Source organism: Triturus cristatus, chromosome 11 (assembly GCF_964204655.1).
Source record: "Triturus cristatus chromosome 11, aTriCri1.1, whole genome shotgun sequence".
NCBI lineage: Eukaryota > Metazoa > Chordata > Amphibia > Caudata > Salamandridae > Triturus > Triturus cristatus.
The window spans coordinates 1,111,331,717-1,111,356,086 of NC_140594.1; the positions used below are offsets into that span (position 1 = coordinate 1,111,331,717).

General features: G+C 46.3%; 1 protein-coding gene across 1 annotated transcript in view; it reads right to left on the reverse strand.

The window, feature by feature from the left end:
- Nucleotides 1-1,735: 1,735 nt before the first annotated feature.
- The window catches only part of LOC146786107 (uncharacterized), a 124,279-nt gene continuing 101,644 nt past the window's right edge, over nucleotides 1,736-24,370 (reverse strand). The window contains exons 4-5 of the mRNA XM_085635604.1: nucleotides 22,081-23,353; nucleotides 1,736-5,735 (exon numbers count right to left, since the gene is read on the reverse strand). Of these exons, the coding sequence (XP_085491730.1) occupies nucleotides 5,509-5,735; nucleotides 22,081-23,353 (1,500 nt within the window). The 3' untranslated portion in view covers nucleotides 1,736-5,508. The remainder of the gene's footprint in view (nucleotides 5,736-22,080; nucleotides 23,354-24,370) is intronic.

Below are 24,370 nucleotides of genomic sequence, written 5' to 3' on the forward strand. Positions count from 1 at the left end.
AGGAGGATGTAGTCGGCGGAGGGGAGGGCGTGAGGGCTGATGAAGTCGGCGATGTCTTCGCAGAACTGTGCGCGTGGTCCCGGGGGTCTGTAGATGAGGGTGCCTCTGAGGGTAGTCTTGGGGTCGGTGTGGATCTGGAAGTGCAGGTATTCGGCGGCGTTGAATACGTCGATGGAGTCAGTCGAGATGCGAATGGTGCTCTTGTGTACGATGGCGATGCCTCCTCCGGTCTGGTTGACGCGATCCTTCCTGATGATCTTGTAGCCGTCCGGGATGGCTATGGCGATGTCGGGGGCTGAAGAGTCGTTCATCCAGGTTTCCGTGAGGAAGGCGACGTCCGGAGATGCGGTGTCGAGGAGGTTCCAGAGTTCCACGGCGTGTCTGTGGACGGAGCGGGTGTTGAGCAGGATGCACTTGAGGTGGTTGCTGTTGTCCGTCTTGGTGGGCGTGGTGCTTGTTTGGAGGCAAGAGAAGTTGCAGGATCGGCAGGTGAAGGGTCCATGGGTGCGTCGCGGGGACCCTCGGTAGCATCCGGGGGCTCGGGCGGTTTTGAGTGCGATGAGCGTAGCGAAGTCGTAGATCCTGCGGGGGGGCTGGCGGGCGCGGGGACCAGGGAGTCTGGCGCTGGGCGCGGTCCAGGCGCGGACGGGCGCAGACGGGCTTACCTTTGGCGCACCTTCGGCGCTCAATCGGCGCTCCCGCTGCGCGCGTCCGCTGCGCGGTCGCGGAAGGGGCGTCATAAGTAGGAGCCCGGAGGGAGGGTCAGCAGGGAGGCGGGAGGCTGGGTAGCCAATGGGCAGTGAGGGGAGGCGGGACTGCGGAAACCGGAACAGGGAAGCGGGAGGAGGGGAAAGAGTGACCGGGGCAGTGGCGGCGGAAACGGCGAAAAAGAAGAAAAACAAGCAGGCAGCGAGCGGAGGCCGGTACCTGAGAGCAGCGGAAGGAGGTAAGTGGCGCCAACGGGGGTTGCAGTGGGTGAAAGGCAGCGGCAGGCGTAGGCAGCAGCAGGGGATAGGAGCGACCGCCTGTGGGTCACAGGGGGGTCACACTGACCAGCGCGGTGAGGATCCCTAAGTAGGAGCCCGGAGGGAGGGTCAGCAGGGAGGCGGGAGGCTGGGTAGCCAATGGGCAGTGAGGGGAGGCGGGACTGCGGGGACCGGAACAGGGAAGCGGGAGGAGGGGAAAGAGTGACCGGGGCAGTGGCGGCGGAAACGGCGAAAAAGAAGAAAAACAAGCAGGCAGCGAGCGGAGGCCGGTACCTGAGAGCGGCGGAAGGAGGTAAGTGGCGCCAACGGGGGTTGCAGTGGGTGAAAGGCAGCGGCAGGCGTAGGCAGCGGCAGGCGTAGGCAGCAGCAGGGGATAGGAGCGACCGCCTGTGGGTCACAGGGGGGTCACAGCTTTTCCCCCCCCACACCCCTTTTTCATAGGCACCATAAAGAAGATAAGATGTTGAGGCTTAATTGGTTCTGAAAGTACTTCACAAGGCACATACAGCTTGAGAAAACAGATTTTATTTATCTGAACATCTATCAATAGCAAACGTATTAAAGATTTTTTTTTTTTTGGAAGTGCAGCAGAACCACTCCGTCCCTCCATTTGGAAAACTGTATCCCATCAGGCTTTCAAAATCATAGCCAAAGCTATGCTTGATCGTTGCACCGAAATGGCGCCTAAAGTGCCATTATAACTCTTTTCTTCAAAGCACTTTAGTGTACATCAGAAAAAAACCAAAACATTTTAAAGTTTTAAAAAGCTTTATTTACTCTAAATGAAAACAATGTTTTTAAAAATACTTACAGCTTCTCTACATTATATGTACATAAACTTCCAGCACCCCTTGAAAACTCAATCCACTTGCACTGTAGAATCCTTGTCCATCAAGAGTGTCAAAGTAGATATGTGGGTGTAGAGACATTTAGATCTGACCGCCGAGCTCACCGATTTCTTTTAACATAACAACATGCCAAAGTAATACCTAGTCAACTGTCCACTTAATGTGAGCATGCATTATGTCCAGAGGGTAGTGGTCCATGAGATATTTCAAAAGTGGTTAAGCTAGGGGTATGTGTTATAATAGGATGGTGTGTAAATTATTGTGTACATTTCGCCCAGCAAGAAGAAATGCCCAGTATGCACGCTACAAAAGGGGACAGAGGTGTATGCGTTTTATCACAAGGGGAGGACTCATAACACTCGCTCGGGACCAGGAATGGTACAAAAAGGAAGGAGTTAGTAGCATGGGTCTCAGAACGGGACATGTGCTTATATTAACATGAATAGTCTGAGAAGGGCTGTCTGTTAAATTCACAGGAGGACAAGGTAAGATCTGGATATTGAGAAAGGATCTGTGTATCCTACATAATGAAGGGAGAGATAGCGGTACCGTCATTCATGAGAAGCATGTACCATATGCAGAATAGATCTCACTGCACAGATGTAGAAACTCACTACACAAAATGCCTGTGGGTATGTTAAATCCGTTTTTGGTAAAAGTGAACACATTCTCACTTCCCTGCAAGATTCAGGCTCCTTTAACTGACTCACATTCATGCTCCCAAGGAGCAGGGGGTAGTACCCGAGAGTTACATATACTAACGCATACATGAAAGAGGAGACGTGTCTCAACATTGTCTCATAATATTGCATACATAAAATGAGAGCCTCCCATTAAAAAAAAAAAAAAAAAGTGTTGCTACACAAACATACAACTACCATCCTGACATGCGCATATCACTTACTCTGCATTTTGCTTCACACAATATTTTCTCATCTACAACAGCCAAGTAATCCGTACCCATAACACTTCTAGGGATCTCTGCAACACACGTTCCTAATCATAAATCCAAACTGCCACCAGATTTATATATAGCTAGCAATTCTCACCCAAAAAAAAAATATAAATTAGATACACTGATGGTCCGCACAATAGACCATGTGGCCCCAAAACCTCAGAGCAAAAGGAAGCACTCGCACATCGTCCACTCATCAAGAAAACCTGCAGGTTTCCATCCTTTTTTAACAAATGGCCCTGCAACATTTAGAGTATAGCTGCCTTCAAAAACAGAAGAAAAATGAAACCAAAGAAAATAATTTAAACAAACGAAGATTAGGTTCTAGAAGTTTTAGCAATTACAAAATAAAAAATATGCAGATTTGTTACGCTGCACTGCTTTCTGTGAACATTACTATGGTGCAGTTGCCCTTTTAAAAATAAAAGCAGACATTTATAAATGCAGTCGGGCACAAACTTAAGAAGCTGTTGATATTTAAAACCAAGCACAAGATTACTGCTGGTCTATGCGTCACATGAACTAAGAAGATTCTTCATTAAATTAAGAAACCAGTTATTGCGTAGCAGTCAATCAACTACTAGCCCCTTTTGAAACAATGAGATGAGACTAAGCAGATCCCTCCAGAACAATGAGCCTTAATGTAAATCCTAGAAACGACAACTGTCCCAGTAAAAAAACAGATCCGAAAATGCATCCTAGAGGGCAAGCAGAAATAGCCTATGTACCATTGGCGTTGCATTTCTGGTTAGTAGTGTACTGAAAGACCATTCTCCTTAAATTCAAATGCATAACTTTTGATACCAGTTTGTAGTGAAAAAAGAAAGGCTGCTCATGATAAATGATAGAAAACGCAACATTCCTTTTCCACAAGTTTCCATTCCAACAAAACAGGGCTAAGTGAGAAATGGGAGTGCACATTTTTAATGACAACCTCCATATCATACTTATTAGACATACTTTCTCCCTTTTTTGTTTAGCTGCCAGCCCTTTGTGGCTGTCTGGAATTACTGACCCTTTGGCATAAATGACAAAGTCGTTTAATTAAATCAAGTGCAGAAGGCACAGTATTTTGATAGCAAATACAATCTACTTTCACAACCCAATTACTCTCGTTTCCTGGATCTGAACGCAACAACGTCCTACAAATATTACCACAGCACTCTTCTCGAAGGCACTAAGCAATGTATCAAAATATTTGTGCGAGAAACATTCCACCAATCAGAGGTTGGCCATATACCAATGGCAGATTGCCCACTAGTTTAAATCTAGTAGTTACTTACCAAACAGCTGGCCACCAGTTGAGATAGACAATATTCTTAATTCACTCAAACTAAAGACAAATGTACAGGCTTTGTCAATTCAGCTATGCAAAAGGACATATTTCTGATGAATCAGTGAGTGGTCATGAGTGTTTTACCTGAAGAAACCAATTTCCAGCAAGAGTTAGTGAGCAAAAGCATGTGGGATGTTTACTCCAAGAATGCCTTTTCTTTTAGTGAGGACTATCCCAAAATCCTAAGAGCTCCACATGAAAGAAAAGTACTTTGCTTTCTTAATGAAACATAACCACAAGAGTCCAATTTTTATAAAAGCCTTTCACTACAAGAGGCTTTTATAAACAACTAAATCTTAAACTACTCCTATCCAATAACAATAAAAAGTCTTCATGAGACTTCACGATATATAGATGTGTACACACTATCTGGACTACGCAAAAACGCGTAGTGATCTTCTACAGCAAATATTTACTGATATTATATACAATTCAAATGCTCAAAAGGGAAAAATACACAGTGACCTCATAACTATAAAACCAACAATATTGTGCAGACTAATAAATTAAACATACATATTTCACAGTCAGCATTGAGAAGTCATACTTTTATGGCTACATAACCCTGAGAGTGCAATATGTGCATACATTTTTGTAGTCGGCTTCCATTTTTTCCTTTGCACATTCAACGGATTGCTTGAGAATTTTACATTAAGTAACCCGAGAAGAGCAGCCTGTGCAATCAAAGGGCAAAACGCGTACTTTGGGAATAATTAGGGATACCAAACTCCAGCACATCATAAGGCAATCATGTAAGATTGTACCAAGATCGGAACAATACAATAGTCATAAAATATTGATTATGGAATAAAATTGGGGGCATATATGTAGAGGCAAAGTACAAATGTCAGATAAGGGAGAATTGGAGCTGTTAGAACTGACAAGTGAAGTAATTAATGGGTTCTTGGTAGAAGCTCCCACTCTACCAGTCCCCTTCCAAGTTTGTTTCAATCAAAAGGAAGAGGTTTCGGCCAATGCCTTGCTCAAAATTATCTGCAGCGGATTATGCATTTGAAGATAATGAAAAAGCAAGTATTTAGTACACACTATATGATGTGCTGGTGGTGAAGGCTGAGGCTGCTAAGAGTAACAGAGAACATTGCGTAAAAAGGATTCTACCATTGCAAGTGGATCACGGCTTGCACCGTAACCAAGAAGGGGAACTGGATACACACTTTCACGCAACACCCACACACGAATGGGCTATGCCACGGTACGCTCTAAAGTCAATGAAGTGGAACCAGCCAACTTCTTTGTTACTTCTTATAGGAAACCAGAAATTGTGAAAACCCTTCGTTCAGGCTTTGTGTCAACCGGTGACACACAAGTGCGCAAATCTAAACTTCTTTCAATGGCTTCTTTCCCTTCAGATACCAAGAGATATCATTCACTGAAGCGCTTGTGTTGTCCCCTGCGAGCACGGCTGGAGCGGCGAATCTCCTGACGTGAATCCCTGCACCTCTGGCAGACAAAGACTTCGGGGACATTGGATCTGCGAATCTTGGCACAGGAGAGATGGATCCACGTGGCACACTCATTGCACTCAATCATCGGCCTTCCTGCAAAGGGTTTCATGCAGAAACAAGTGATGAGGTCCCACGAGTCGTCTTCTGTGGAGAAAGCAGAAAATCAGTGAGGCCTTGGGGACCGTGCAGCTCTCATACAAACAAGCTAATTACCTTCATTTTGAAAAATATATATATTTTATTAGATTTTCAAAAGTATTAGCATTTTACATTACACTCAATTCTATAGATTGACAAAACATGCGTTCCATCAGGTATGATTCAAGGATTACAAGGGTCACATCAGTTTACATAATAAGTGCTATTTAAGTGGAATACGTAGGGTTTATCTATGGTATGCTGTCATACCCATGTGAGTGCAGGCAGACTGCACAAGCTTCATGAACGTGCTTTCGTATGGATATGCAGGTTTCTTAAGTGAACTAGAACTTCTTAGTAGAGATTACATCTCACTGGCACCTGTTGCACTCTGTGGCTATGGGCGTGGATTTATAGGTCTCATTTTTCTGCACTTCAAAGGCGAATGACAGAATATGGTGAGTCAATGAAAAAAAGAAATTAAGCTATGAAAAAAATTGATTAGCACCACCAGGCAAAGAAATAGATTGACTCGAATGGAAATCTGAAACAACTCTAGGCAGCAAAGAAGGATGCACTACACTACTGGAGTTAAAAGCCATGTAGGTGTACGGTTCTGGTAACTCAGAACTGGATCTCACCAACTCTAAAAACACAAGTAAAATTGCTACTAGAAAAATAGTCTTCAAGGACGGATGCTGCAACATGGATTTAGGAATAGTTTCAAACAGAAGAGACATTCATTTTGCCAAAACCACATTAAGTTCCCAAAGGGGAGAAGGCCTCAGCACAGGTGGACAAACCTTATGTCCTCTAAGAAATCTATAATAATTTGAACATAGAAAAAAGAAGACTTTTCATGTCCGCTGTGATATAAGCAAGATCTACCTAGATGGAAGATTTCTTGGCAGGCATTTCAGTTGAATTTTTTTTCCAGCACCATTTGCGGAATTTCTTACATATGAAGGCCGATGCCGCCTGGTCGCATGTCATGAGAACATGGATACAAATATTGTGTTCTAAAGATAGTTTACAAAAATATCCTCAGAGTGTAGATTTTCAATGATAAACTCCAATAGGGCAATATTTTTTACAAACAATATTTAGGACACTGTATTTTTGTCAAATGACACTCAGTCCACAACACTCTGATTATATACTAAGCCACGCTGTAAAGGGTATTTTCGCCTCTTTTTAAGTGCACATACACTAACCTGGAGGACATCCCTATTCTGAGTCTTCAGGGCCGCGTCAAGCTCAATGTTGACAAGGTGGCATAGATTTTCCCCTGCATCCCATATGGAAGTAGTAGTTTGCGCAGGAATTTCAGTGTGGGCTCTTTGATTAAGCAGTTAAACAGTGCACCTCAATTGCCTCTGCCATTTTGAAGCTACTGTTATCATGCTTCCTTAAGCAGGCGTTAAGGCAACAGAATTAAAGGAACGGTCAGAAAAGCGCAAATAATTTTTTCTCTGAGTTTTTTTTTTTTTTTTGCAAATCTGTTTTTATCGAGTTTGAATTTTAGCACAGGAGTATATTGTACGGCATCATGCTTCACATACAGTAAGACATAAACTTATACAGGCTGATAGATCATGCCGACTGTCAAGGGGGGGGGGGGGGGGGACAACCTGATGTCTGTTTGCGCGCCCACCACCACCCTCCTGGGAGCCAGCCACTTCACCCTTAGCAGTTCCGATGTCCTCTCTTGAGGAGGGGCCAACACCACCAGCCATTGAGCCGTACAAAGGTAACTAATCTCGCCTACACAACTGAGGCATCAATAAAGTCGAAAAGGTTACATGCAATACAAAAGAAAGAACCCATAACAAAGGCAGCGTTTACAGCGATTCGCATGGTGCACTCCTACCCCCTTCCCACCCCGACCCCCCCCCCCCCGAACTCCAGGACCACCCCTCTAAGCCCCAATGGGCGCAAATATCCCCAAGTGTTCCCAGACGCCCCATCTACGGGCCAGTGATAATGGGGGCTATGCTATCTCGTCAGCGAGGCTGCCTACACTGCGCCGTCGCCTGCGCCATTGCCATCCTGCCTGGCCTCACCCGTGCAGCCTGTGGTACCCTCCCCCTCCGAGCGCCGAAACTCAGCAAGCAACTGTTCCCAGCGGTCCGCCATGGGCTCCCTCCGCAGCCCCAGGGTGTCCTCCCTACGGATGGCCGTCCCCTCCGCCCTGGCCCATGCCTGAAACAATGAACTCCAGGCCCGTGCGTGCGGTGGGTCGTGTGCCTTCCATCTCCGGGTGATGAGGCGCTTCGCCACCACGAGCCCCAGATCCAGGAATCTGGACGCTACCTTGTCCTTGGGCGATCTGGTAAATTGGTGTAAGATGTGTTCGGGCCAGTCGAAGGGAATGCTGCGCCCCACACTCCCCTGCAGCTGCCCACTAACCGTCCTCCAATAGGCGCGCAGCACTGGGCAGCCCCACAGCATGTGTAGCAGCCCCGCCCCAAGCTCACGGCACCGAGGGCAGAGCGCGTCAGCGCGGTGGAAGTACCTATTAATCAGCTCAGGTGTGAGCTAGGCCCTGTGAACTATGAACAGCTGGATTTGACGGAACCGCATATTGCGGGGGATACGCACTGGGCTCTTGAGGACCCTCTCCCACTCCCTGTCCGTCAGCGGCCTCCCCAGGTCCAGCTCCCACTTGCCGCGGAGTGGGCCCAGATCAACCGCCGTGTGCTCCCGCAACGAGGCGGCTAACCAGCGAACCAGGTGCCCGCCCCTTCCCATGACAGGCAGATATTGCATAGTTAGGTGTTGGGCTTCTCTGAGTTTTATATAGCGCAGACTTGACCCGAAGGTATTGGTGGGTATCAGAGTGCTTTGCATGAACACCAGCTGCATTTTCACAAGCACACATTCATTTTTGTTACTCACGGGGAGATTAAGTGATTTGCCCAGAATCACAGGATGTTGAGCGTCACTGCTGAGACTCGAACCCGGTTCCCCAGATTTGAGATTGACCGCCCTAGCCGTTAGGCCACATCAACTTCCCTAATTTTTCCAAACCACTTGTTTCAAAAGCAATTTGTTATAATGTAAAAATCATGTCTTAAAGCAAATAGTCATTTGAAAGATAACAAGCATTTGCAAATAGGTCTCGCAGTTACGCAAGTGTAAGCTATTGGCATTGTAAATGACAATGCCTTTTATTAATGTTTTTTTTAAACCTAAAAAACATAAAAGGCATTGTTATTTGCAATGTCAATAGCTCAAACTCGCGTAACTGCGAGACCTATTGCATTGCAAATGCTTGTTTTCATAGCAGCACTTTTTCTTTAAAACCAATTTTAGAGGCACGGCATGTTAGAGGCACTTTCTTCTTCATCTTACTACTCTTCCTTTCGCTACCCTTTTGCTGAAGCAGTCAATTAAAGATTTGAAAGTCTGTTGCCAGGTGACAGTCAGTGGCATGGGAACAATCACACGTAGGGCACATGGCACAGTATTTATCAGGGTTTGGTCATTAATGTGGCCACTATGCATTCTGCTACCTGCAGGTCACAATTTCTCTTTTTTATGGAAAATCTGCTGGTGTATCTATTCCAGCCACTGCTTATCTCACAAGCGATCTCTTGACACCAGAGTTTCACAGCCTCTACGGGGGATCGGACGAGCCAATCTCGTGGCTGTGTATTGTCCACGCGCTGCGTGCTCAGTCCAGGCAGCTGCACCTGCAGCAGGCGGGAACTGTATATGTGCGCGTGCTGGTCTTTGTATGATGAGACACACTACTGGGGAAGCAACGGACTTTTCGGCGAAAGAGTAGGAAGGGAATGAGAAACCCGAGAACAGTAAAGGGCGGTGTAGGGAAGGAATGTCTCGTGAATATCTTGTAGGCCAAGCATTCAAGGGCGCTGTCAGCGGAGGTCGCGTCACCCCACGTCTGAATACGCAGCTCTTGTTTGGCGCGCAGTAGATAGGACAACCACAACACAACTTACCCTTAGATGGTACAAGTAGAATCTGTCTGCGTACATGTGTGTGGCACTCAGTGTTCTCACATAACAATGGAGCATGGACAATTATAACACGGACACATTAATCTGTGATACATGTACATTAAAATAAAAAAATGAACGTCGAGAATGCTTCCTGAAAAGCACGAGCAGTGAAAAGCACGTGCAAGTACAGAACGCCGAGATTGCTTCCTGAAAAGCGCGAGCAAGTGTGAGCAGGGTGGGCGTGGCCTAATGCCGACAGGGCGGACACCAACCCCGCTTCCACAGGCCCCGGACACAGAAGCAACAATAGATCTCGCCGAGGCGAAGAAGCGCATGCGCTGCATTTGCAGGCGAGACCTAAAAAGCACTTGTGTGAAAATTAATAAAAATCAGTTTTGCTCCTTAAACATGTGTATATTACATTTGTGGCTTGACAGGCTTGTATTTAGATAGCCCTGTGAGCGATTGACCTAGGATTGGGGAGTAAGCAGAATTTCGTTATGTTGGTAAGTTAACATCGCCCAAAACCCATTTATGGTTCTCTAGGAACTGTCTGACCAGAGAATGCACTTGAACATACTCTACTCCCAGCAGGAGTACAGCCTTTACGGTTTAGATTTCTGACTATTACCCATTTCCAAATCCACTGAGATCAGAAAAATAGCCTTGGATCTGGAGCACCCCTTTAACCCTCAGTTTAGATACTACAAAAGTAAAAGCATTGTCCATTGGAAAAATAATTCTGTCCATCAGGAAAGGAAAGAAAAGAAAGCCTGGAGAGCCAAATGCATCACTTTGTGCTCTAACAGAAATAATTTTGAGTTTCGTTTTTGACCAGAGTCCTTGATTATCAATTCTCCCAGATGGATACCCCCCATAAAACATCTGTGACAAGACTGGGTGGGGAGACTAATGCGAAGGAACTCCTACTAGAAGATTTAGAGTGTGGTGGCACCATGAGAAAATCTTACGAGCTGTTAACAGCAGAACCAATGTCATCCCAAACGGCTTCTAGTTGATTCCATTAACCAGCCTTCCCCTTCCTTTCTGTGTGGCCACAATGAGGAGGCCCTTTATCCTACCCAGCAGCTGGCCCTCACAATCGCTGCTGTCATCACCAACGGTGGGACAGGTCGAGCTGCTCATGCAGACATTGGTGGTTGTGCATGTTGGTGTGGACCGATAAAGGAGAGCAGGCCTGTACGACATCTCTGTCCCTGCAACAGCTGTGGTCCATCATCTCAGTTGTGCCCTTTGGTGAACTATGGTCTTGTGCCTGGATTGTCTTGAATTGGAGAAGTAGGTTATGCCTCGCTACTGTGGGGCAACCCACCAGTAACTTACATTCCTGCAGATAGCACCTTGCAGGCCTAAACTACGTCAGCTAGTGTTCCCTCCTTGCGGAGTTGCCCGTTCGGCTGTGGCTGGTCTTACCCGCTGGTAGTGGTTGGCACTTGACAACAGACCTGCACAATAGAACTGAACACCAGTAGAGTAAACAATAGCCTTGCAGCTCTCATCTTAGACTCGTATGCAAGTATAAGTAAACTGGCTTGAGCTACCCTAATGGGGTGTCCCTGCACACCCAAAGGGACCCACTCCGCTACTACAGACAGCCAGCACTCAAAAGCTGCTTCCCCCTTGGGGTCTTCAACCCCCAATATCCAGCCTAGAGACTCGCCGATATGCCAAACAAGCTGGACATTGCCCTGGAAGCTACAGAGAAGTGCACGTCATGGCTTGAAAGTAAAATGGATGCCTTGGTACTTTATGTTGACTTGCTGCCAGATGATCACAAGAAACTAGCTGACATGGTGACCCAAATGGAACGCTCATTGCGGAACCATCAGAGTCCTATATCAGAAATCCAGAAGCAACTACTTGATCTGACAGACACAGAGCGTTTTTAAGAAGGTAGAGCAGAAGATGCAGAGAGCTTGGTTCATCAACATCCAATTTGTTGGCCTGCCTGAAGAGTTGGAGGCTGAAGACACTGTGGTCTATTTTGAATCGTGATTTTAAAGCTCTGCACCTGCTCTCAAGTGGCCTTTGCTCTTCTCCGTCGAGCGATCACACTGAGCCTCTGCCAGGAGACGCCGTTCTGGGCCACAACCCATCAGTGCCAAGCTGCTGCATTTGTAGATTCTAAATGAAATCCTACGTGCTGCCCAATAAACTACTTTGGGTGAGTCAATCAATCAAAAACAAACAGAGAGAAGGCAGAGTAGGCAGAGTAATTTATGCTCTTCCCTGCAAACTCCGTGATATCTAAGCACAAATCCTTTTTCATCCTTCACCCAGCTGAAGCCTGGGACTGGGACTGGGTAGAACACCTAGGAACAAGTACCCAGGTGGACTTCCCCAGGAAATAGAACCAGCAACCTAAAAGGTGGTTGTGCAGCAATAAAACAAATTATTCAAACAAACAATTAGTCGTGGAAATTGTGGCCTCATTTCGAGACTTAACAGAGGTAACAGTCTAAGCAGGGCAACTTCTCAAGTGATGAATACACCTCTTCTTTGCATGGGTCCGTGACTCTCCCACTGGCGATTCCACAGAACGCCGACGATTTACTCTAAGCTTTCTGCTCACTTGCCCCCTTTACGCCTGCAAAGTGACTGATTGTTGACATTTAGCCTACTGATGCGCTACACCACTAGAGCTTCCACTTATTGTCAAGTATTGTCCACTGTATTAACCACTAGGGGTCAATACAGGTCCCTATCTGGGTGCTGTGCTCAACCCTACAATCATATTAATCCACATGCAGTACAGGTACAATTATCTAATGTCGACAAGATCCATACTCCCTGCATCCATAACAGTTTTACTAGTCAGACAAAAGGTCCCACACCGTAGCAATACTAGGGCTCCACATAGAACTCTATACAAAGTCAGATCTAGTTCACACTCCAAAATATGCTGGCTGTGTATCTTTACGAGTTTGGACTGGGAGATTGTTTGCCCACCTGCCCCATATTTTTCAAATTGTTTACATAGTTTGCAGGCTTCTTTCTACAGTGTTGCCTTGAATGCAGCAGTCGTGTTGCAGTTCTCCTCTCCACTCCATAGCAGATAAGCAGGCCAATGCATCATTCAATAGAGCATCACTTCTAACACATCTATCCAATAACATTGCCAAATAATTACAACATTATTACATGGACTGTTAGAGGTATGCACACATGCAGCCACGCGATACAGCATATTCTCCTACATTAAGCACAGAGGAGCTCACATTGCCTTACTCCAGAAATCTTGCATTATAGATACAGAAGGTCTGGCGTGGCGGGTACCTCTGGCCACTATGCTCTCCTACTCCGCTCAGGAGCTATACTCTTTGCGTAACTGGAATGCGTCGTGTTACACGGTTTTTACTGGCCGATATAAGGGTAAACATACGTGCCCTGCTTGCCATTGGCACCCTGTTTGCTCCTTCCCTTCCCCTATCCCTGCTAAGGAGTGTAGCATAAAACACCTTTGTTTACTCCTCAATACGAGGTCGTTGCACCGACACACTCAAGAGATTTTTGATCTCCTCTCAACGACCAGTCCTACCTGTCTGATGCTTACTGAAACATGGCTGAATGATTCCTCCCACCCGGACATTGTGGCAGCCATCCCCACGGACTATACCATCCATCGACAGGACAGAGACAAGGGTAGGGGAGGAGGAGTTGCCTTGGTTGTTAAAAAATCTTTTCCGTGCACGGTCACGCATACTCACACCATCGCAGGGGCGGACTCTTTAGCCTTTACCATCTCCCTATCGCCGCAACAAGCGCTGAAGGGTCTGATTGTTTACAGACCTCCGGGCCCAGTGGGATCCTTTCTTGATGATCTCCAGCAGGCCATGTCGATCCTTGTCCTTAGATCGGAGCTGTGCCTACTGGCGGGAGATTTTAATTTCCATATGGACGACCATAATGACCAGGACGCCATCAAATTGCTGGATATTGCATCCACTCTAGGCCTTTCCCCCTATCTTTCTGGTCCGACCCACAACAAAGGCCACACACTCGATCAGGTGTTTTCCACCACACCTATCATGGCTGTAACTCTTCTGCCAGTCGTCTGGTCTGATCATTATCTTGCCCATTTTGAAATACCTTCTACTGTGACCTCTCCGGCCAGTGTCATGAGGCAGCAGGGCAGCAGCTATAGGGCATTCCACCGGGTGACCCCAGACATGCTAACGCATGCCCTGGCAGATCACCCTGTTTCCTGTACTGGCGACCTGGAGAAAGATCTGGAGAGCCTACAATCCTGGCTTCTTGCCAGACTAAATGAGCTCGCTCCCTCACAGCCACCCAGATCTGCTGCCCGGCGGGTCTCTGCCCCCTGGTTTACGGAGGATTTAGCCCACGCTCGTAGGCAATGTAAAGCTGCTGAGCGGGCGTGGAGAGTCCAGTATGAGCCTGAAGCCAAACAACGCTATAAAATCATGATGAAGTCCTACCACGATCTTATCTTACAGGGCAAGAAATGTTACTTCGCTAAAAGGATTGAAGACGCAGCTAACTCCTGTAAGGAGATTTTTTCAATTGTACATGAATTCACCAGCCCCCGGACAACCTCTACTCAGGGTGCCCCGGTGGAGACCTGGGCTAACACTATTGCCAATTTCTTCACCACCAAAATCAGGCTAATTCAGGATTCTTTCCCGTCGAGAGCGTTAGATGATTTATCTACGATGCCGACGGAGACAGTCTTCCTGTCTCCTCCTGGCCCAGCTTTGCTAGACTTTCCTCCCCTTCCGGTTGCCGCATCCTTAGCCTTGATGAGGAACCTTAAATCAGGCTCACCATTAGATCCATGTCCAGCAAAATTCTTAGCGAAAATGGCAGATGTCATTAATCCCATAGCTAATCCTATCCTCAATTTATCCCTGAGTCAGGGTTTTCTGCCCCAGGCCTGGAAGCAAGCCATGGTCATCCCCCTGATCAAGAAGCCCAATCTTGATCCAGAGGCGCCTTCTAATTATAGGCCAATCTCGCTCCTTCCAGCACTGACCAAGATCCTGGAGAAACACGTGCACAGCGTGCTTTCTAACTTCCTGGAGTCTAATGAGTTACTTCATGAATCCCAATCGGGCTTTCGTTCCAACTTAAGCACCGAGACGGCGCTCCTGGAAGTCTCGGAGATCGTGAAGGAGGTGCTGGACACAGGAGGCAGGGTGATGTTAGTCATGTTAGACCTGTCGGCGGCGTTTGACACCGTCCCCCACGAGGATCTCCTCACTAGACTTCATAACATCGGTCTAGGGGGGACGGTGCTCAACTGGTTTCGTTCCTTTCTGGCCAACCGCCGGCAGACGGTCTGGGTCCCACCCGGGTCCGCCGAGATGCCGCCATTGGGAGTCGGAGTGCCTCAGGGCTCTGTACTGAGCCCCACTCTATTTAACATCCTTATGACCCCTCTGGCGACGTCCTACGGGGCCCGGATCGTCTCTTATGCTGACGACACCCAGCTTCTATTCACCTGCCGTAAGAGCGAAGAGTTCGATGGAGAAAGGATCTGCGAGTGCCTTGGGGCTGTCTTTAGCTGGTTTTCACACAACAGCCTCAAATGCAACTCGGACAAATCCGAAATACTATTCTTCGGATGCCCATCAGAACCAGATTGGCAGGGATGGTGGCCTGCTGACATGTTCCCTCCCACTCAGTCCTCTAAGTGGGCTAAGAACCTGGGGGTTAAAATTGACAACGAGCTCTCGCTCAAATCCCAGGTTTCCACTCTTACGGGAACATGCTTTGGGATACTCAGAATGTTGCGCAAGTTCTTTCCCCTTCTCTCGGAGGAACATCGGAGGATCACTGTTCAGGCACTCATAGGGTCCAGATTGGACTATGCAAATGTCCTATTTCTGGGTCTGCCTGAATACCTCCTCCAGCGTTTGCAGGTTACTCAGAACGCTGCTGCTCGTGCAATTTTTGGCCTGCACCGCCGCACCAGTGCCTCCAATCTCCTCGTATCCCTTCACTGGCTTCCGGTGCGGAAGAGGATACTTTTCAAGGCCATGACTCTCGCCCATAAGGCCTTGCATGGCAATGGTGCCAAATATCTTCAGAGGAGGCTGGACTTCTATCGACCTGTACGATCCCTCAGGTCAGAAGCTTTGGCTTTGGCTCGGGTGCCACGCATCAAAAGGGCTCGGCTAGGCGGCCGGTCCTTTAGCTTTCTTGCTCCGCAGCTATGGAATTCCTTACCGGTGTCCTTGCGAAACACCGCTAACCTGCTTGCCTTCAGAAAAGACTTAAAAACCTGGCTGTTCACTGGATAATCTGCCCCCTCTTTAGGCCCCTGCTCTTTTTACTGTTATGTTTTCCAGCTCTTTCTTTGGTCTGGAGCACAAAAGCGCCGGGACACTCCTTTGGAGTAGCCGTTGCGCTATAAAAGTCCCATTTAACATAACATAACAACATAACAGAAGCTTCACGGCTCTAGAAGCTCTATGTATGCCTGTGGAACCTTAATTTGAATAAAACCTGGTATTCCTTTTCAACCAAACACTGTACTTATAAGTCAAAGAGGGTAGATCTGCACTACTGAATGGTCTACTGGATTGATATCCAACTGTATTGGGCAGCACACATGGTCCCATCTCTGAACAATCCCTTTCATAAATCAGCCATCAGACCCACTAACGCAATGACACCTTGGATATTGGGAGGAGATTTAAACTGTGTGTTGGAAGTATCCCATGACAGATCATATTCCCCTCTCCGACATGCACCCACATCACTATGTGACATTTTGAGCCACACAAGGCGAGCGACTCAATGATTACCTTAACTTTAAACAAAACACCACATCTTCCCCTTCGGTATACTGGGAAGCATTTAAACTGTCTTTTAGGACACACTTCACACAGGCAATAGTAGGGGCCCAACAGGTTGTTGATCGAGAGCTGCCGGTCACCAAGAACTTGTTGCTAAAATTAGAAAACAAAGCTATAGACAATGCTACCCTTAATGTGCACAAGAAACATACATCCCTACTTGAACAACTTTGGTGCATTAACTATGTATCCCATAAGGCCAGAACCCACATGGAGGGCGACATGGCAATCACCCTGGTGGCGTGGCTCATTAGACAAGAACAAACCCATGCTCCTATTTCATCTATTTGTACAGTGCAGGTACCTTTGTATATACCCATACTGAAATTCATGGGGAATTCCATAAGTGTGATTAAACTTTATTTTCTGTCAAGCACCAAAGTTTGCTTAGCAATGTGGAGGAGCTTCTAAACATACTGCTTACCCAGATTCTGTGAACCCTGCAGAAGAAACTAGATGCCTCTGTATATGCTCAAGAAATAAGCAGGCCATATGAGCCTTGGCAAAATGTAAAATGCCTGCACCTGATAGACTCCCTGGAGTGTTCTATCAGGCCTATTCTGACTTACTGAGCCCAAAATTGTGGCACCCATATGAGACTGCTGTTGCAGAGTGCAGACTGCCTCGTTATCTTCAAGAGGCCTCCCTTGTATCTATATCTAAATCCGGTACGTACTCATCCGCACTCTTATCCTATAGACGGTTAGCGATCCTCAATGTTGGTTAAAGATTCTGAATAAAATTTCTAACCACAGAATGCCTGCTATCCCTGATTTCACTCGCCCGGATCAGAACGGTTTTATTCTAGGAAGGAATACTTCCCTACACATCCTTAGGCTCTACACCGTAATGGAATTTATACCTAAACTGGATCCTTGTGGTCTGCTTGGTCCTTCATTGGGAAAAAGCGTTTGACACACCTGACTGGAACTACCTCTTTGTGGTGTTTATCCCATGACAACTAACATGCATAAGGAAAAAGCCAGTTGGGGTATCACTTTAGCGAACAGAACTCACGCAATATCATTATGTCACGCTATATCATTATATGCAGATGATCTGCTCCTATACACTGAAGATATTTCGCTGTCCACGATAATATTGCATGCCTCCTCCAGACTTTTGGCAGAGCATCAGGATTGGGAATAATTCCTGCTTATTTTCTTTCAGTCCTGGCACCCCAGAGGTACCATTTGATACAGGTGGAGGCCGCCTTAAATGGGAAGGGAGATCTATCAGATATCTGGGTATTAGAATTTGCCACTCTGATCATGGCTTACTAGAGGGCAATCTTACAAGGGCGGTCTCCTAAAATATAAATCGGATTATATTTTGGAAAACCCTAAAGTGGACGGTTGTAGGTCGCATCACTTAATACAAAATGATAATGCAACCGCATTTTGGCAACATACTATTAAGTCTTCCCCCAAAAAATTTTTCATAACCACAATCAGTGGCAGCTGGTATGGGGCAGTGGGTGTCAAAGGAGGGTGAAAAAAAAAAAAAAAAAAGAAAAAAAAAAAACACCACTTGACGGCAATGCCTATCTCTCCTCTGTCGTCTCTACTCCCAGAAGCAGGAAGAACACTGGCCGCCCTAAGCTAATCACAATGCAGCTGTCATCAGCATGACAGCAGCGTCGTGATTGGTCTCAGCGGCCTGGTTCACAGCTCCGATAGGGACTGCGAGCCTGTGCATGATCGCTACACAGGCTGTTGAGAACATGCTAAGTTCACCGCCTTAGCTGAGGCACCGCCGCGGACCATGACCCTTTGCTTTGGTACCTCATTTGGCAGAGTAATCACTGCAGGGGGCTGTTACTAAACTGCAGCGTTTATCAGTGAGGGGTGAATTAAAAGCTACTTAGCAGCACAGCTACAGAGGGTGTGTCACTGGCTTTCTGGTCGTTGCCTAGACACCACTGGTACACCTGGCCCCTTACGTCCTGCCAGAATGTTGCACCTCCTGCTTCCTTCTCCTAAAATTAAGGCCTGCTTGCCACAACTACTGTGGGTGGCACACTTCTGTTTATGTAGAAACCTTAGTCTTATGCACCTATCACTCCCTTATTTGGTCTGCTGAGGCACTAAAAGTATTCTATCTCACGCAGACTTTTATTCCCCCAGTGCTGATGCCTGTTGCCCTCGCTGCAGATCTCCTGAAGCTGACTAGTTACATGAGCTATGACTCTGCCGCCCCTCTCTGATAGGATTCCGGTCATCCGTTACTGCTGAACTCTCTCAACTTGCAGGCAATCTCAATCTGCAATGCTTGGAGGTCTATAAACTAGACCTATTAAAACGTACCAAAAAAAACTGCCTGCTAGCTTACTGAATCTCACCCCACAAAATCTAAGTGGTGGGCAAACACGCCCCAGCAGTGTCAATATGACGTCAACCAATTATGAAATTTGCTGAGGCTAAAAATAAAGAACTGAGAAGGAAGGAAATCATAGGTCTAGAGAAACGCCCCATGCTCAATAATTGGTAAGACATACTACATAGTTTTGAAAGCAACACAAAAGATGATGCCTTGCCACCATGATTATGTTCCTATTCTATCCTTTACCTGTACATGCCTCCGTAACAATGGTCACTCATTACCTTCAGATTAGTTGTGCATGTACCACAATTAATTGTAGTGTGTCTCTTGGAGCAAAGATTAACCCATTGACGGCTTCTACTTGGTTTTAAATCTGTCACTCACTCACAGATCACACACACGCCCTGCTCTCAAACACATGCTATGTACTACTTACATTGTCTGCACTAAGGCTCATCCTCCATTTTCTCATAACTCCGCTCCTGGTTTTCCACATGTTCTCTTAACATACGTTGTTCGTATTCACTCCTTAACTGAAGAATAGTTTGGCCCATTTCTTCTTAGAACACAAGCAACTGCTATTTGTCAAAAATTGGTGTTGGTCACATTTATGGTCATTTCAAACTTCACAGCTTCCTCTTTGTCATCCGGGAAGAAAAATTAAGGTGTGGGGTCATGTCTGCCCACATTTGGTGGTCACAGCGCCAGCAAATAGCAGTTCTAATAGAAGCTGCAGCCACAGCAGACTCTCTTGCTAAAGTTGTCCATCTCCAACTTTCCCTATCTGGTGGAGCTATGGATGGGGAAGATGGGCTTCTCGAGCCACTGTGCACGGTTTGCATTACCACAGTATCAGCCTTTGGGGGACAAGTCGGGCTTAAAGGTGTGTTTTCACCAGGGGCTCAGTACTGTTTATAAAGCTAATGTACCAAGGCTGTGACAGAGTTTGGCGTTTAAAGAACTTTGACTTTTTTTGCGAGTTGTGGTCGATTATGAGAATTACTTTACCAGACTTTCTGGGGTCCTCAACATTGTAGAGAAAATTTTTGATTGCAAGATTTATAGTAGCAAATTAAACCACTTTGAAGCTCTTTCCACCAATGCATAAAAATGGGTGCCATCGTCTGGTGAAGAGTCTGAATGAGGTGCTATGGCTGAACCCGATACATATGCTATACATTTGTCCTCATTCATCTGCATGTTGTAGATTCCCCCAAGGAGTTCCACCTTCTCTTCTACAAAGTGGTCATCGGATTAGTCTGTCACCACATTAAGGCCGAGGTGGCAGAGGCACGGTCTCTGTGGGGTATAAGGCAGAAGTGGCTTTGTGCCACGTGTAAACGGCATCCGGACACATGGTGCACTCACCAGGCTCCTGGTCACGCACTGGACCTTACGTACACCACTTGCACTTGGTGTACTCATCGGATTGCTGGTCGCACGCTGGAATCTTATATTTGAGACGTTGAATAAATAAATTTACGTAGTTTGGATTGGGCATTGGAGTGTATACTGGTTCGACATACTTTAATGAGATTCCACCCTTTATTCAGAGCCAATAAGCCCTGATGAAGTTGTAGGGCGATACGTCTGAGCCACAAAACACGTGTTGGCAGAGAAGCAATAAAGTTTGGAAGCGTGACTACTTGTGGGATAATTCTCAGTGGACTCTTTGTGCCATGTGCGCTCAAGCACTGTTGTCATAATGGGATTGTAGGTCTGGAAAACCAAGACCCACCCATCCTCTCCATTTCATTTCATTTTAGGGACTGGAGGTTCACTGTATTACTTTTACCCACCCAGATCAAGGACCTTATGAGCCTGTCCGACAGTTTAAAGGTTGATATAGTGATTGGACAAATCAAATTCTGTAATGTGTATAGGCATCTATGGAGGAGGACCATGTTGGCTTTGTCACTCTACCGACTGTGGATGTTTGGAGAGTACTCCAAAATTGAACTGATACCCTAATGCCTTGAATCACTCTACCCATTTTGTATGTGTATTGTTTGTCTGCAGTGTGAATTACCTGGATACCAAAGCATATAAACGTATTTTGTCACAAAGTGATGGTTTTCTCAATAACCTAGCTTGCTCTTGGTATTCTGTGTAAAATGGAGGTTCGTTATCCTTTTAAACCTGATGAAGTCGTGGGGCGATACGGCTGAGTGATGAAACGTGCTGGCAAAGTGCAGAGAAGCAATAAAGATTGGAAGTGGGACTACGGAACCTCAGACTTGTGGAATAATTCTCACGTGACTCTTTGTGCCATGTGTGCTCAAGGACTGTTATTGTGCTAAAACCAAGTGGATTAAGGGTGTGGGGTGATCACCCTTCCTTTGAGCACCAGGACTGAATTATAAATGTGTGCACGCCTTAATTTTGTGGGATATTATAAGTGAGCATACGCGCTCTTCAGTCACCCGTGGCTTTGTTTCATTAAACCTGCCCCAAAGGTCACACATGAAAGCAGGCAGGCTAGCACTCAATTTAGCCCCAAGGGAAGTCAAACAACTGTGATATATATATATATATGGTTGGATCCCTTACCATGGACCATATAGTGCCCAAGCTAAAATAATCAAAAACAGATAAGAGGGGAAAACCAGCACATTCAAGAGAAGGGCATAGAAGGACTAATTGTTCAGCAGTACAGAATGAAGAAGCTAATGAAGCAAATTTTTCAAGCCCACACCATTAAAAAGAAAATAAAACGTCAAGAGAGCGCATCTGAGCAGGGAAAGGATGTTCACATACATATATGCACAGTACCAGCTTCACAAAACTATACATTTTTAACTATAGATGCAATTCCAAGTACCTTCACTAGGTGGCACAGTACATACAAGTTAAAAATGAAAGCGAGGATGTAAAAGCAGTTGGGGTGCTTTTTTAGGTCTCGCCTGACCCAGTGCATGCGCTGGTCTGGCGAGACTTATTGAGAGGGCTCCAAAAAGTGCTACCACGCCAGCCTAGAGCAACAGTGCATGTGTGCGGGCGCGCGCGCCGCACTTTACCGCGATTACTTTCACGGCCGCTTTGATGTTTGATCGTGATCGCGATCACTCTCACTTTCGCGGCCGCAAGGCCGCTTTGCATAGCCAATAGGTCTCGCTTTTGGGACCTTATAAGTATTTAGTTATCCAACTGTTGCATAGCTAAACACGTATAAGGTCCCAAAGGCGAGACCTATTGGCTATGCCAATGCTTGTTTGTACTTACTGTTTAGCCGACGTGAGCTGGACTCTCTTCTCTGTGACCTGATTTCTGGATAGCTCCACTCAACATCCTTCTCATTCTCCATTTCTCTTCTAGTCTTTTCCTGTGGCGTCTCCTCCGATTCCTCTATCCTCCACTTCTCATCAAAAGAGTCGAGGTTCACCATCACTTCTGCCACATTCTTCGGCGAATCCCAAGAATCCACCATATCTTTGATATTTGTGGAGTCCACTACCGTTGTTTTAGAGTCTTTGGATTTCGAGACCTCCTTGGGTTCCTCAGATTCTTGTGTGTCATCAGAAACCTCGGATTCAATTATTTCTTGGGGGGCCTTCAATTCGGTCGTAGTCGGCTCAGGATCTTTGGATTGAACCATCTCCTGGGATTCTTTGGGCTTTGATGCCACTGCCTCTGGGTCTTTGCATTCTACCATAATTTCCACAAGGTTGTTGGATTCTACTAACTTCAGAGAATCATTGGAGTTTTCTGAAAAGGTTTTTGGCATTTTGGAATCTACAACAATTTTCTCCGGACATTTGTAAAGAACTATTTCCTGGGTGGCTTTGGATTCCGTTGCAGTTATGTCTCGGATTTTGGATTCAGCTATACTCTTTTCAGGATCTTTGGAGTGAAACGTTTGCTGAAGATCTTTGGATTCTACTGTCAATGTGTCAAATGTCCACTCTGCTGTTTCAGGAGTTCTCACCCTATCCCCCTCTCCATAACAGTGTGCTGTCACATCCTGCTCTTTAATAAATTCCTGTAGGAGACACTTGGGCTTGAAGACTTCAATGGGGCTAGCTGGCGTTTTAAACCCTCCATCTTTTGTTTCCAGTGGTCTTGGTGCAGACATTCCCTCCATACTGGACAGGTCAGAAGCTTGAGGCTCAAGCCATATAGGCATTTTTAAAGGAGAACCCCTGTTCTGCAGCTTGAGATCACCTCCATTTTTACGGCAAGACATTTTTTTCAGTTTCTTATCAGTCTCATCATCCATGCCAAGCTGTTTGGCAGACAGCTTCCTTTTACAAGATTTCTCCAGCTTCACCTCATCAGGACCAATAGCCAACAGTGATGCTGGGAAAGTTGGGCATTCAAGGAGCAAGTTTTCTGTACCGCCTCGAGTCACACCCATCTTCTGCTTGACGATTTTGTTCTTTTTTCCTGGGTGGAGGGCATGCGAGTCAGAGGAGTGGGAAGATGCCCAACTGTCACTGTCCAAAGTGCTACCTGTGCTGTTCCGGGGGCTGCGACTGGTTCGATTCCATGGCTCATGCTGAAAGAGAAAAAGGTGTTTTAGTATCTCAAACACGCTATAGTATATGAGTTGCAGCAAACACAATGTTTTCAACATTTTACATGGGATGACAGAAGAGAGAAGATTAGGAGTAGTTGAAAGTGTGCAAGCCCACCACATTTCTTGGGCCCCTCAAATGTGCAGCAAGGAGGCCCCAGCAACATGCATCAACTACCAATGATCAACTAACAATGGTATGTGTTCAGCTCATTCCACAACTTTTGTATGCAGACATGTGGCAATTTTCATCATTACAACTGGGTGAATCCACCTCACAAAAATGCATTAACTGATGAACATGGATGAGGAATCCCATGCGTGGTGCCCTGGTTACTTCTATCCAAATGTGACGGATATCCCGTCCACCTTATTACAAGTACACTAGAAAATAATGCAAATAGGACTGGCAGAATACTCTACCCCACTCTACGCCACTGCTGTCCAGGCTATGCCATTGTTCTCTAAACCACTGCACTCTACATAAATGCACTCTACACCACTTTACTCAAAACCAATGCACCCTACTCCAACTACTTTGCACCACTGCAGTTTGCTACTCCACTCTACAACAGTCTTCTCTATGCTACTGCACTCTACACCAATGCTTGCTACATCAATCTGTGTCACTGCACTATACGCCACTCTATTCTACTCTGCATCATGTCTACATTACTATGTCACTGCTCTCTGCACCACTCTACGACCCTGCACTCTGAGACTCTACTCTCCATGACTGCACTCTGCAACCCTGCCCTCTGACACTCGACTCTACTGCACTCCACACCACTTCACTCTAAGCCACTCTACTCTGCGACACAGCACTCTACTCTGCGACACAGCACTCTACTCTGCGACACAGCACTCTACTCTGCGACACAGCACTCTACTCTGCGACACAGCACTCTACTCTGCGACACAGCACTCTACTCTATGCCACTGCATTCAATGCTACTCTACGTCACTGCACTCTACGCCAATGCACTCTACACCACTTTA